The 16,049-nt window shown below is 41.1% G+C and overlaps 1 protein-coding gene across 1 annotated transcript in view; it reads right to left on the reverse strand.

The window, feature by feature from the left end:
• Positions 1-15,549, reverse strand: part of LOC115324003 — a 135,873-nt gene extending 120,324 nt beyond the window's left edge. Inside the window, exons 1-4 of the mRNA XM_042292938.1 lie at positions 15,501-15,549; positions 15,038-15,400; positions 10,057-10,389; positions 6,484-6,569 (exon numbers count right to left, since the gene is read on the reverse strand). Coding sequence (XP_042148872.1) covers positions 6,484-6,569; positions 10,057-10,389; positions 15,038-15,400; positions 15,501-15,549 — 831 coding nt within the window. The remainder of the gene's footprint in view (positions 1-6,483; positions 6,570-10,056; positions 10,390-15,037; positions 15,401-15,500) is intronic.
• Positions 15,550-16,049: the final 500 nt, after the last annotated feature.

Below are 16,049 nucleotides of genomic sequence, written 5' to 3' on the forward strand. Positions count from 1 at the left end.
TTTTTACGCAACAGCTAGGACACGCAGGCGAAATCGGTTTTCTGTTCTTTACTTCAGAAGTGTCAGGGGGCAACTTCCAGAAATCTTTGACCGAAGTCCGAAAATCGTTGCACCGCCCCTTTAAAAGAACTGTTAAACGGTTCTTTCACCAAGAACTGTTTTAGCGAGAGAAGGGCTGAAAAGAACGCTTTAAAAGTTCTTCACGAAGAACGGTATCAATGAAAAGAGAACTTAAAAGAACTCCTTAAAGGTTCTTCATGAAGAACTTTTTTATAAGGTGCTTAAAAGAACCTTATAGGGTGCAAAATACGGACAAGCCGAAGAACTCCAAAAAGTTGTTTTTCGAACTGATTTTTTTTAGTGTGTAATGCAGGGGGCTAATTTCGTCGATAGACCTAATATTAAACTAAGATTTGAAAACTACCTTTTTAATGATAAAGATAACTTTATGGATCAAAATAGAAACTTGCTGGGCGTCATCGGAAACCACCTAATCACTCGAAGGTAGAAATCCTCGGAGCAGATGGGAAGCGTGGTAGTGCGCTAACGTGACTACTCGTGCAAGAGGCAGAAGACTTGCAGGGCGAAAACGCGCCCGCGAGTTGTTTCTGTTTCTTATCATACGCATTTTTGTATCGCCAGCCTCTCGTCTGTTGTACGAGTAGTAAACTTAGCGCATTATTAGCTTTCCACGTGCTGAATGTTCTCATAAAATTTACTGAGTTCGTGGTCTTCGATTAACCCCGGCAAGGTTCTTATTTCAATCATATGTTCTCATTCACTAATGTAAAAGTTATGCTCAATTTTAGTTAATTAATTTACTTATCCTAACAACTATACCCCTGTTATGTTGCCCTTTCTGTATAAGGTACGTGCACAAGACGCATTTTTTTTTACATTTTACGATTTTTTACACCTGTAAAGCCCAGAATATACGCATTAAAACAAGAACATATCAAGTTCAACAAATAAGTGTCTCCCTTATGCAAATAAATTTAAATAAAATCCCAATAAAAAACGACAGAACAATATAACAGGTGACATTGTTGTATAAACCATATATTTTTATATTTACCAATTACTTATTTGTAATTAAATAAAAAAATACTTTTGTAAAAATATGAACCAATATTTTTATTATTTAAATTTTTTCAAAGTTTTAGCATTCATTACATGAAATGCTGCTATTTGGTGTGTCCTATACAATAAAAACGCGTGTGAAATGACTCCCCTATGAAACACGGAGGCAGCCTATGACGGCGGACAGAATGACCGCAGCGCTAAGCTCAAAACACGATTAGGCTAAACAAAAAGCCGATGTTGACGGGGACACTTAGGATGACGTTTCAATTGCTCATTGTCCCTGCTGGCATCGTATTTGTCAGATATCATCTTATTCTCAGCTTCGGTTTTCAGAGGAATCCTTCTGTTTTTCACCATGATTCCATATATCCCTGCTCCGCAGAAAAGTGAACTCACAGTTTGACCTACAGGTCCCGATCGAAAAAATTAAACCCGGTTCTCCGGCCCGCGAAAATAAACTGCGCATCGTAGAAGCCTGACAATTCGAGGGAATATGACGCTAGCTGTGGTGAAAAACTGCAAAGTTGAAAAGTATCACATTACCTCGATCAACCGATATCTGGGAACAACAAAATTCCTCTACGAGCCGACGCCCTCCTAAGCCTAATATTCATCAGTCCAAAAACAATGATGCTACCGGCGCCTGCAAAATGAATTGCAGCGAAACAAAATCTTCTCAGCGAGAAATTAAATATTGTGTTCTTTTTGTGTATCAAGTTCTTTTTTTTTTATCGAAGGAAATGAAAGTTACAGGCGCCCGCACTGTCATTTTTTGGTTTGATGAATATTAGGCAAAGGTGGACAATGGGTCATGGAAAGATATCAAATTTCTCTGAAATATTTCGACTCAGGTAACGTCATGTGCTCAAGTTTTCGCATTTTACCCCGACAGCTCACTTCATACTTTCTCTGAGTTCCAGATTGCCGCGATGCGCAGTTTTCTCTAAGGGACGAAAAACCAGGATTCATTATCTCGATCTAACCCTCTATATTAATGTGCACTCTAACGCACCCCTTTCTGACACGGGGGCTCCCAACGCTGAATTGATATATCTTTGCAAAAAGATTTGGCTCTTAGGTTTCATATATTTGTCAAGGAACTAGAAACAAGCCACGATGTATATGTTCTTCTAATGCATTCCAAAAAGAGCCATCACGGAGCTGTTGCAAATGAATTTGCGGGACACTCGAAAAAGCCACATTACCATGGTAAGGATATATATAAATCCAGTTATAATAATAGAAAGGTTTATTCATTTTTTGTTTTAACATTAGTCAAAGCTGCTCCATGAGAAAAAATAACACAAGGCGACAGGATATAGGTTCTTATGTTGATGTTAGTGCGCCGCGTAGCGTGAGCCGGTCGGTACAGCCGACACCTCCTAGACAGCTTTGAAAGCAAAGGGGCGTCACGTGACATGACGTCACGTCCCGGAAGCCTGCACGGGTGCTGATTGGATGCGAGTGCCGCGTCAGCCTTCGCGTGGGACTATGATAGGAAACGAGACCCGCGGCAAACGCTGACGCGGCACTCGCATTCTTTCAGCGCCCGTGCAGGCCTCCGGGACGTGAAGTCACGTCACGTGACGCGCAGGCTTTGAGAGCTGTCTAGAAGGTGTTGGCACAGCACGCAGGACGAGAGCAAGCTCACGCCAGCTGGAGCTAACGCGAGACTCTTCGTTTATGTCAGCAAGCACATCAACGGTCGCTTCGTCAGCCAGCTGCCTCGATGCCCCTAGATATTACGCGTGTGAATTGGAATAAACGTCCTTACAATATAATTGCACACTTTTTATCATGTCTGAGTTTTAACCACTACTGTTTATATATTAGAAATATATATTTATTGACGAAAATGCTAAATCCTTAGAACAGAACCCCAAATATACTTGCCTCTCAATTTCTGAAGCTAAATACTGGGAAGTGACAGTCGAGTGATGTCTCTGAGAGTACAGCGCTCGATAGAGCCAACTGGACGAGAAGTATACACGTGAGGACTAAAAAGCGGATGAATTACTGCCGACAGGAAATTAATAGTCATGTTGAGCTCCGCTAGCTTTGCCGATACCAACAAGCCTAATCAAGTCTGCGAAATAATTCCGGCAGGTTTACAATCCGCGATTCTGCCGGGGGCTGTCCAGACGTTAGGTCCTAGTTCAGAGATTCAGATAACAAGGCCGATTTGTTTGGCATCATGTGATTAATTATGATCGCCTAAGAAATCGGTTTTTATAGCAAAACATCCCCAAAATAAAAGCATGTTTCGAAACCTATAAGTCGAGTCTCGTCCCATAGTACTGCGCTAAAATATTTTCTTCCAAAATTTTCTTTGTAAACTTTTACAGCCTGTGTTATAAAAACACATCCCAAAGAAAAACGTTTTACACAATGTATAGGTCGTGAGACTCGTTTTGAAAATTTCGATTTGCTTCTATTTGGCGCTTCTCTTTGGGAGTCGTTCGAATTTAGAACACCATCTCTGAATCTATCTTCACTCGAAATAAGTCGCACGACTTAAAAAGCGCGCTACCTTTTCTTTTTTTTTTTTTTGGGGGGGGGGGGGGGGGGTGGGGGGATGAGAAAGTTTCTTTTCTGACACATGTATGCAATCTATGCATCTGTAAAAAAAAGTTTCGGTGTTCAGTGTCGCTGTTAAGCTACTCCGATCACGCTTTGATTTCTGGTCAACGCGCCAGAACATCAAAGTCGATCCAACTTTGAAATATTTCCCGCCTCGTAAATATTGCACAAAACAACTTTCTTTGGGCGGGAAATATTATTTTTTAACATAGTGCCCGGTACAAATACTCAACAACAAAAATTATTTTTGGGGGAGGTCACTGTTCGTTAGGGACAGCTTCTAAACTTCGTTCCACCGTAAACTGGTGAAGTCCAAATGCTACTGCCTTTTCGAGGTCATCAGGGCGGCAAGGCCGAAGCATGTGCCGATCTTACCAAAGTTGTAAGGGCGAGACTGTAAACCAAGCAGTAAAAAAATAAGGCAGGATTGCATTCTTACACGAACCATTTAGTGTGCACCAGGCGTCACTTTTCTGTTCCTAGAATATTAGCCCACCAATCAGAATTCGTCGAAAATCGGCTTGCTGTTCTCTGCCGCCCTGGCCTTGACAGCACTGCGTGGAGCTAGTGAGAGACACTATAGTCAGGTGTCCTTCTCTGACGTAATGCTTTGCTGAATGGGGCCGTAGCCTTCACCGTTTACCAAGTTAGGGGCGCCAAAGTACTGCAGGGTCATCTCGCGCTTGTCGGCCTCCTCATATATCTTCCTGGTGAAGCTGGTGATGGCGTCAGCTGTCAACGGTGCCCTTTGAATTGCTAGAATTAATTCAAAATTTCACAAATGCTTTGCAATGTCTGAGGCTCCAACTGCTAGAAATGCTTCATTTAGTCTGATCGGTTCCCCCGAAGCATTCATAGCGCGCCTCTTGCGGCTAATTTTACATCAAGAAAGTAATAATAATAATTTTGCGCCGGTGCTGAGAATGGGAAGACGACGAAAAGGAGGACAGGAAGAAGGCGCGAGAAAAAGTACGAATGGTGATGAACTTTGAACGCCGAACGCTGGGGTTTTAAACACTGCAGTCTTGATTTTCCTAACGATAATTATGTTTTATTTTTCTTCAGTGGCCACAAACAGCTGTAACGCCTTTTGTGTGGTGTACTGTCATTTCATGTTAACAGCAACACTATTTAAAATACAAACATGCACAAAACTGCGCAGACATTTGTAAAGACACAAATACAAGTGTGCAAAGCAACGCTAACTCTTGGTTGCATAAAATACGTTTTGCATGGCCGACTTGAAACTAACAAAACCAAGCAAAATATTCACGTCAAAATCGCATATAATATTATAGGTAGACTGCATATAGAATAATATTGATGATTCACAAATTCTTATTAGATAAAATGTTAATTTTGGCGACTAGCTCTGGAGGGCACACAAAGGTTTATATTCATAAGTAAATTTTCAGTTTTGACAGTACCATGCACTACATTATGAAAAAAAATGAATGTCTCTAACAGCCCTCTTGGTTGATAGCCTTTCAAGGCTAACTAAAGACAGCCACAAATAGTAACTAAAAAACCGTTTCCGAGGAATGTATCGGTCTTAAATAAAACGATTAAATTTCTTCCGCACACGCTCAATCATTTCAACTTATGTTAAAAATGGTGAATTCCAACTAATTGAAGCAAATTTAGGTCTTGAGCCTACAAGGCTACAGAACAGGTGCACTACAGATAATGGTGAAGTGAAAGAACTTTATAACCGAGTGATCATTCCCAACGTTCTTATTGCCGATCCAACAATCTTAGAAACGTCAGCAGTGAATGTTAGAGTGCTGTCAATATGGATGCCGATGTCTCTCACCAGAGATGCATGATCTATCACATTTCCCTCAAGTACATAACGGTAGAAGAAAACGTCCCGCTTGCTTGATAAAGAAATCAATTCAGTTTTTTCAGTATTTAAAAACAAAGGATTTTTTCTACACCACTCTCAAATTGCACCAATATAAGTTTGCAATAGTTTACAATCACTTCAGCTTTAACATTTAATAAGAGCTTTATTTCGTCAGCAAAAAGAACATTCGAGTGTTTGCCACATGAAGCTGTATAGTTTACAAACAAAATAAACAACCGCGGTCCCAGGTTCGAACCTTGGGGTACACCAGAAGTTGATGTATAACGCTTTGAAAAAGGGTTGCCAACACGAACAGTATTATTGCGTTAACTCAAATTGCTCCCGAACCGTTCACAAAGCTTTGGGCACGTGCCATTAAAAGAAAGTCTGCAAAGGAGTAAAGTGTGATGTACACGGTCAAAGGCCTTCGACATCACAAAGTAGACGGCATCGATATGGCCTCTGTTTGTGACTATGGGCACAGAAAAATCTTGAAAAGAGAACATATCTGTTTCAACAAACTTTCCCTTTAATAAAACCATGCTGAAAGGGACTAATTTTTTGACTAAGGTAATTTGAGATCCGGTTATGCATCACAATTTCGAAACCCTTCGCGAAACCATAAAATAACGGAACAGGACGATAGTTACGAAATAATGACGGATCACCAGCCCTTGAATATAAGCTCAACTATAGAAGACTTCCGCAAATTAGGGAAAGTACACTTCATGAGAGATAGGTTAAATATGTGTCCAAAAGTAAAGCAAATATGCCAGAACAAGCCTTCCTTGACTTGAAAAAGTAACCCCTTGACGTGACAAAAAAGTTCCATGATTAGAGTAACCTAAATATCCTATGAACATATCGATGTAAACGGGACAAGTTTTTAATCCAATAAAATATAAAATCAACATCTTTATAAGAGGCGAAGATAGCAGCATATAGTGCCTCAGCCGCTAACACCCAACACTCACCAGGAAAATATCCGAGAATCCAACTGAACGCCAGATCACGTTAACGTTCCTTGGTCCCATGGACAGCGCATCTACATCAGCAGGTTCTGAAACGGAATTGAAAAATGTTTCACGGACATCAATTCTGGAAATTTTCTCACAAAAATAATGTTTCGTTCAGTATCCCATAGTCACAATATTAATATTTATAGCCGCGCGTTGCAATGGCAATAATATTGTATATTTAGATAATGAATGATAACTTTATTTTATCATAAAAAGAGCACTTGAATTAAAACCCCGCTCTATTACGTCTAAAATCGCTAACAAAACAAAAACGAATATTTTTTTTAACAGCAGCTGTATTTAACCATATCCATGAAAAAAAGGAAAAGCCAAGGTAAGACGAAAACGTGTCGTCCTGTTTTCGTCCTCTATGTTATTCTCCACAAACACCCAAGGTAAGTGATCCCCACTTGCTTGTTTTTTTTTTTATTATTATTCGTGGCATGTTAGAGTCAGTAATCGATATGATCACGTAACTTCGAAATCATATTATATTTGCGGGAGTTTTCTGACAATTGCCTGAAGAACGTCAAACATTGACAAGGAGATCATTTTTAGAAATTTTTTTTCGAACCCAAAGAAACGCTATATTATATTATTTTAATAACACAGAGCACGTATAAAAAGTTCGCTGTCATTTGAACGGACCGCGCTAATCGGTTTCTTAATTTTTTTAGCTGAGATGTACAACAGCGGTGCCAACAGGTGTTGCCGTCAATATTCAAAAAGTGTAAAAGTATAAAAATACCTGACCAAAAAACTTAAATTTTATTATGTACAAACGTCTATCTAATATTTTCTTTTATTTAATATTATTAACGTTAGAGGCCACTTCGGCGTATATTACTACAAAATCCGAGAGCAAGAAGGAAAATAAATTTACTCAAATTCTTCTCTAAGCTATCGCCAAATTTAAAACCTAAGCGGCAACCTTTATGACATTTGATAGATTCAAGCAAACTTCGCTGAACCGAATAGAGAATTATGTAGTTTCTTTTAAACGCTTACCACGGAGAACTCGTCCACGGTTTGACTAGTATAATTCAGCACGAAAATGCATGTGATAAATAAATGTTGTAATCTGTACTCTCAAAATAATTATGTGCGTTTGTTTTTCTGCAAACCAAATAGACAGACCAATCGCAGCAATATGTGAAAGTAGCTATTGAGAGCTGAGCGAATAAAACAACTAAAAGTATGTTAAAAAAAATTTCGCCCTGACACGGCACACGACGTAAGCAGGTCATACGTCATACTCAATTGTCACAGCAATAATTTTCTTCGGTTCTAAACAGAATGTCGCGTACATGACAGAGAATGAACTCTTCTCCGTACTTCTAGAAGTTTCGAATTTACCCTTTACGCGAGTGTAAATTATAAAGAGGCCATAATGACCTTGCCGAGTCAGTCTCGCCTTAGCGAAGTCCAGATCCAATATTCGAGATACAGATTGCAGTAGATAAGGAGTCGAGCGTGGCCGTGTCGACTTATAGACCGTGCCACTAGGAAGAGCGGAGGGAGAAAAAATGCCCTCCCCCTCTCACCCTGCGCGTCGTTTGCTCCCCCGAGTGGGCTGTACCTAACACCCGGCTGGAGTGCAAACTCGGTTTAAAACTGCGTCGTTTTGGAAATTTCAAGCGCAGATGTGCGGATTTTGGTATGCAAGTTATCGTGTAATACTGTGCTCATTAAAAGGTTAACCCGGTCTGATGGCGCTGTTGCCTGCGGACAAATAAAACAGAAGTGGGAAAAGTGTGTCAGATTAGCCGGTCTTTCCGTCGAAAAGTAAATCCGGTTATTGTACCTTTTCTATATATAAAGTTCGTACTGGTGTAGGCTTTTAATGACCATGCGTGGAAGTCTGAAATAATAATTAAAAACGTGCTCTCCTGGCGCAATGACGCAGTTGTTGAGGCTCCGGCTGCATGGCTCCACTGCTATTGAAGTAACGAAACAAAGATACGCTATTGTTCATTTACAGAAATAAAACTACAGAGCGCTAAAGGGTGATTTTGGAGCAGCCATAAATATTCTAAGAACGCGAACCACTTCATGACGGCAGCCACGAGCGAGAGTTCGATGTTTGGTACAGCCCGCCGGTACAGCCCAAGGATGGAGAACGGCAAGCTCCCGGTTTGTCGTCTGCTGGCAGACTCGGGCGCGTGGCCTCTCTCTCGTTTTACCCCGCCGAGCCTGCTGAACTTCCCGGATGGAGGGAGAGGGCGCTGCGGTCTAACAAAATGGCGCCTCCCAGAGAGTCCTAAATGGAACGGTCTATACTCTCAAGCAGTGTCGCGTCAGCGAGTTATCACACCGAAGCCGCGACTTTGGCTGTTGCTCTATTGAAGCTATATTTTGGTTTGGTTTCTGTAACCAGACTGCCGAATAAATATTTATTTTCAGTTGAAGGCCGTCAATCCTTTTGAATCCACGACAATATTTGCGGCATCGCCATTAACTGAGCTACAATAAGTAGGTTGTAGCGATTTACTATTTCAATGTCTTTGCGTGGAAGCAGTCACTGAATGGCGTTAGTGTCAGCGATCGCGCGAATGTCTCCGAAAGCGTTTAGCACTTTGTATGACACGAAGTAAAAGCGCCTGAGTTCTAAGCATACACTTTTACCTCTTTAATAGATACGCCCAAAAACCTACTAATGCAAGCAACAAAATATACAAATTTACTATACGACTATAGCAATCGACAGCCTCACAAACGCATGGCGTTGCTAATTATGTTTCGGCTTCTTTCCTCGTGATTCACTCTTTGACATTCGAAACTGCTGACGCCTCAATTTGATTGGCAGCAGAGCAATTTCGAGGTGCTCGTGACACACCACACCCTGCGCTTTTTAAACTCTCAACGCTTTCATTTGAAGTAATTTTCCTGATATCTGCTCCACGTGACGTTGTTGCCTACGACAAAGAAGGTTTCAAGTGGCGTTAATATGATAAAAAAGCGTTTCGGATGAGGAAACGTATCCTAAAGCCAGCTACTTTTCAAAGCAATACGTTAGGGCTTGTAAGCCTTGCTGAAGTTCACGTTTATAAGGAACGTAATCTCGCTTGTTTTAGATTTTTTCTCTGTCGTTGGGATATTTTTCGCTGCTACATAATAAAGTTACCTTAAATCTAAGGTAACTCTGTTCTCGGTTAGAGCTGAATTGTTTCTTATGAAAATCATGCACTTAAAGTTTACAAACACGAGTTTAATTTTATAAATAAACTTAAGACAGTATCATACGAGTCATACATATGCATAATGTCTCAGGAAATCCTAGAGGTCCTAACTATTGTAGAAATCATATTTTGTTGGCTACTGTATCCATTTGCGGAAGAAAAGTATTTACCGCGAATACTGACGCAATAAAACATCTTTGCCGCGGCTTTGTAAAACTTGCTTACCTAAATGCGGCGTGAGTATTCATTGCGGGGAAATACTCTCAGAAGAAATAATGTGTGCACTGTTTCTCGCTGAAACGTTAGGGCGCCTAGAAACGTAGGTAATATGTAAAGGAATTGAGCTTACCCAGTGGTACTGTGGCCACTTCTGTTTCGAGCTCTTCTCCAGCAATAACCGTGCCGTTTAACCCTTTATTTAGTGCTGAAATATATAGCGTGTAGAGTCGTCCAGGTGGAAGGGTAATGTAAAGCCAGTTTTCATTCTCGAATAACGTTTCATAGATTCCAAAGTCCGCTTGACCGTCTCCGTCGACGGATGTTCCATCTCCATGAAGCTTCCACCTCACTCGATGTCCGGCGCGTTCCCCGTGCCGGTTGTGGGAATCAGAAACGTTCAAATAAACTTCCCTTGGACTGAGGTCCCAGAAATAAGCCTTGACGTCCACTGGACGTGGTGGAGCTGCAAAACAACGTCGGAAATGAACGCAAATCAGTATGTTCATAAATATATATTTTGACTCCAAGAAAGTTGACTAAAAGTTGATATTGAACCTTTGTAGCTGCTGCAAGAGATTTTAGCTTTTCATTCGAGAAAGGCATTTGTAAAATTTGTGGCAACAAATTAGCCACAAAAATGTGTTGATTTCATTTTTTAATACGCAATTTTATACAGCAATAGTGGATTATTTAGGAATATGCTTTATGCTTTTTTTTTCATTCATGCTTTTTCTAGTTGTTCCAAAAACCCGATTACATGGGACCTATACACCAATTGAGTTTTCCGCTAAATTCACCGGGAAGATATACGTCACATATTACTCCATTCCCTCTTCCTATTCATCACGTCCATTGGTCTTCCAACGTGCCCCCCTCCTATGTTGTCCTCACCATCTGGATCCCTTCCCTTCGGCCGCCCTTCCTCTTCCCTCCCTTCCCACTTAAATCAAATTCCCTTCCTCTCTCTTCCTCGCTCTCTCTTTTTCTCCCCTTCCTCAACACCTACATCCAATTCCATCATTCTCTTCCTTTTTTTCTCACCCTCCCCTGTTCTTCTATGATACCCTCGCTACGCCAGTCCTTCCTTCCCCCACACCTCCTCGGTCGTGTTTCAGATCGAATAAGTTTCGAGGATAAATTTGTAGAGAAAATATTTCTAACGTGACACACCAATTCCATTTCTCTATACCTCTCTCCGCCCTTCTTCCTCCCTCTCTCCCAATTCCTCTAATTAACCTCCTACATTGTCCTTCTTCTTGCTCCTCCTACTCCCTCCCACTCTCTCCCCCACCCGCACCCTCCTTGCTTTCCTCCCATTCCCCTTGCCCGTCATTCCTCCGGCTCTGCCCTCCCTCCCCATCACTATCCACTTGCCACCCCCCACCGTCCCCCCTTGTTTACCTGAGACACAAATTTAGTTTCGACACAATTGATATACACTATAGGTTCTGCACTCTCGAATCGACAGTTTGATGACTTCCAAGGAATTGAAACAATCCCTCCTAAAAACTGTCTTTCACACATTATAGCACATTGGTGATCGACAATAGTTCTATCGAGGCTCAAAAAAGACGAAATGCACTGAACGAGTATGATAATATTTCCCGTTCCCCGCTTCAAGGGTCAAAAATGCAGCAATACCTTTGCAACTTAACCTCACTAAGCTATAAATAATGCGATAAATATGTAATTGATTATGTTGCTTGACTACTCGATCCTTCAAAATATTAGAGCAATGTTTTGAAGAAAAAAATATTTAGGAATATCTGTGAGTACAGGGAAATGGTAGGGTGAAAAAATTAAACGGCGGTTGAAATGTTTCAAGCTACGATACTGCTAATATGAATAGAAAAAAGTTTAAGGGATCCCAAGTTAAAAAATATATATATAAAACTTGACAAAACGCGAAATTTAGATCCTTCATTACTTATCATGAGCAACTAGGAGCGGCACGTGACAGCTGTTAACAGAAAGTGAATACTCCAACGTCTCGCTTCCATGTGCTTTGCTCGAACGCTTTGATTGATTCGCTGTTGCTGATGAATTCACTCTTTGGAAATTATACGTTTTATTTTTTTTTCTCAATTACATTCCTTTGATGTGCGGCATAGGATAAAAGGTAAAAGTTAACTCCGGTTTCCAGGAAAACGTACAGAACTAAAACATCGTGCTGGTAATGTGTCCAACGTTGATAGCCGGGAGGCCCCTGAAATACCGTCCAAGATGGCGCCAACGCGCCCCTTAAATGCCCGGACACGTCCTGAGGAAGTGCTCGATATGCGCCTCTTGGACTGGGGCGAGACAGAAGGGACAGCAGGTGGATGCCATGATGTGACCTCATCTAGCGCGGAGAGCCAGTGTGATCGCTGTATTCACACGAACTCATTGTTGGCGGGTAAGACCCCCAGGGATGCTAGAAACACACGGAGGAAAGCTCGTGTGGTGTGCCGCAGACTCGTATCCATTGCCGGCAACTAAAAGAACAACGAGCAACCAAAAAGGAGGAAACTCTCACTCAATTCCTCCCTTCAATTTTAGAAACAGTGATAACACCCTCCTTTCTGCGGGGAGTAGCTCAAAGACCCGTTCTTGTGGGGTGAGGGGACGAGAAGAGGGCGAAAGAGATTGGAGAAAAGGTAACTGCGAACCGGTTTTCTGCCCTTCAGAAGACAATTATGCAGGTTGGCTTTTAAGAAGAGGATGCGGGTAGACCACCGCCTGAGGATGACAGGCAGTCGGATTTCCGCGGCATGAGCAGGAACGCTTGAACAGCGAGTCCAGCTGTATCGCACCGGGCAAGGGCATTACACCGCAAACCCATAAAAGTCCGTTGACACACACAAGGAGCAGGTAACACGACGTAGGACGTGGACAGTCTGCAACGAGTCGGTCTAGACAAAGACAGTTGGAGAGCGAAGAGTAGCGGTAAAAGGCAAATTAGTGGTCAGACTGTCACGAAGGGACATCAACACAACCAGCACCGAGAGTAGAGGTGTCCTCATGAAGAACGGGAACGTTTGGTTTACGGTCGAAATGGAGGGGCAAACGAGGCTTGTATGGAGCCGTGAATCAGTTACTCGAGCATTCACATAGCGTAGCAGGCCAGCGTTGTAAAACTGACGAGGAAAAAGTAAGCATAGTAACACTCGTCGGAAGAGAAGTGAGGAGCATACCGGAGGCCACCACTAGGTAAGGGCTAAGGCCCTTACCTAGTGGCTACATAGGCGTTTGATAAAGAGTTTGATACCATAAGTCATCAAATAATCTTCGCTACACTAGAGCATTACAGTGTACGAAAGCATGCCCTCAATCTTGTTAAGTCATATTGGAGCTCGCGGCTTCAATAAGTTGTTATGAATCACTGTCCGTCAAATACCTTTCAAACTTGGACAGGAGTCCCTCAGGGCAGCATTTTAGGGCCGCTACTATTCACTGTGTGTATAAATTATATTTCGAACATTATCCCTTTAGCAAAATACGTTGCACACTACACCAGCTTTTTTTAAATTCTTCTAATATGGAAAAACTGAACCTCATTGCAAACAATGTATTGATAATATTAATACGATGGTCATTTTTTAAATTTGTTAAGATAAACAAAAATAAAACTAAATCAATAATCTTTCGCCCTAAAGGAAAGCTGGTAATTAATCCACTTCTTAGTGAGCGCGTTGGTAATGATGTAGGTTTAGAAAGAGTTATATACGTGTTGTCCCGTCCCCTGTTTTTACGGATATAACTCTTTCTAAACCTACATAATTAATCCACTTGTTATACTTTTGAATAATGCTGTAATCGAGTACGTGGAAATTTTCGATCCCTTGGGTTTTTTTTTCTGCCGCATTAACATGCATTTTTCTGCTGCATTAACATGGAATGCCCATATAAACTAGCTTTGCATTGCCCTTTCCAGAATAGTTGGCGTTACTTCTTGTCATGGGGATGTTTTAACTATGAAGACGAAGATAATTTGTATTATACCTCTTTTCTTTATTTAAACCTAAGCTATTGTTTGTTTTGGAAGATACTACAGTATCTAATACGCAAACATTGATTAGTTCATAAAATAAAATATTTAGACCTATTACAATTCCCCGAGAGGGTAGAAATACTTAAGCCTGGTTCAGACAGTTGCGTTTGACTCTGTTTGACTGCGTTTGACTGTGTTTGACTGCGTTGCGGCTGCGAGAAAGCAGGACATCCCTGCTGCTTATGTCGCGTGTCAAGATGATTCCTTGAATTGGACTCCACGCTTCATACGACGCACAGATGTGCCGGTGAGTCGCTTTCGGTTCTCGACGCAACGTAGTCAAACGCACACAAACTCAAGTGTCTGAACCGGCCTTTACACTTTAAAAATATGCCTGGAAACATTTTTATTTCAATCTGGTTATGCCCGTAAAAAAATATTGTGTAAAGTACTCAAGTTTCGTTTTCAAGTTTTGTAACATATGTATCTCATCTAACCCCTATGGATCAAGAAAAACAATTTCTATCTTCACAGCCCAGATGCAGAACGAATTATGGCTTTGCTATGCTGAGTTAAATGTTGCTTAAATTGTTCAATTCCCCTGTGTGTTCCTTTGAACCCTATAAATTTCTTCTACTCTCAGTAACTATGTTTTGTAATAATTTGTAACAAAATGAATAACAATCTTTCCTGTAAAATTCAGTATCCTTTCATCGTCTTCATGTGTACGGTCGAATACGCCGCTATCTCGCATTCAGCTCGGTAGGGCTGCAAGAGTCCTCAAAATATTTCTTCAAAGTTATTTTGTGCTTTTTTTTCAAAAAGCGAACAGAAACAAGTCTTAAAATAAAATTACTAAGGATTTGAATGTACATTTAATATAGAGTTACGTTTTCAATATCAAGATTATGCTGGTCACTAGCACTCTGCGTACAAATGTTCTTGAATTTATTTACTTATTACATTATGATCTTCAACTTTCAGACAATGAATGCATCTTAACCTATTTTGTATCCTCGTTGACATTTTATTATTCATTATAAGGCTTATTAAATTTTCAACATCTTTGGCTACAGTTTCACTGTAAAATGTATATGCTACAAGCTCTCAATTGTGATTTAAACTGGGAGAAAAGACTCACCTGCTGCTGGAGAACGGAACTTGGTCGTTGAGGCTTTTCCAATTTTGTACATCTCGTTCGTTTTGCCAGTCTTTGTGCAAAACGGTCGTAATATGACTTCGTACTCAGTCCAAGGCTTGAGTGATGGGAGTCTGTGCTTTATGGTAGAGGCTTCCAATGTTGCCTTCAGTGTTTCCTCCACAGATTTCAGAGTCAAAAAGTATCCAGCCAGGGTAATGTGAACGCTATTGTTATGGTGCCAACTTGTATTATCTTGGGACTCATTGAATGGTGCTTCGTCTGGCAACCATATAAGATCAACTGTTCCATTTTCATATTTCTGGGTCACCACATTCAGGGTGAAGTTGTACTGCTGCGGATCCACTGACAAATAAAAGAAAGAGAGGTTACTATTGTATATATGTATATCAGAACAACAAAAAGGTAACTAGATTACGTAGTACGCTTCGAAAACAACGCTGACCCTTGCGCTGAACACTTTCCCGAGGAAGCCCTTTGATAGACGTCTCCATCATAACAACCGGGTCACGTGATAAAACAATAGTTACTGAGATTGGAACATTTTTGTTATGTATTAATAGCAAGCTTATTCTCAAGTTAGAATCACTGCCCTTGACTTTCCATAAAACGTTCATTATTTTTATCCCTAAGCGCTAGCCGTTGCACAAAACAAACACAGTTCCCACCTTCCATACGGCGCCGCATGAACAGCATATCGCTGGGTATTGCGCACACGACGAGAGTGTCCGTTTCACACCATTAACTGACGGGGACTTTTAAGCGCAATGTGGGCATAAATGGGCGTAATAAAATGTGTGTTTTGTCGGAGACAAGTGAAGATCAAAGTGAAATCCCCACCCACCTCGCCTAATATTGCAGACAGAACGCTGGAGTGGAGGTGACGTCCTCACCAGCGTTCGCTCTGCTATAGCGGAAAGAGGTGGAAGGAGCATCCGCTTTCTTCTTGACCTGTCATCGACTATCGAGTAGTAGGTGAACAAAGAGATATAAA

The sequence above is a fragment of the Ixodes scapularis genome, unplaced genomic scaffold, assembly GCF_016920785.2.
Source record: "Ixodes scapularis isolate PalLabHiFi unplaced genomic scaffold, ASM1692078v2 PGA_scaffold3__209_contigs__length_174095766, whole genome shotgun sequence".
NCBI lineage: Eukaryota > Metazoa > Arthropoda > Arachnida > Ixodida > Ixodidae > Ixodes > Ixodes scapularis.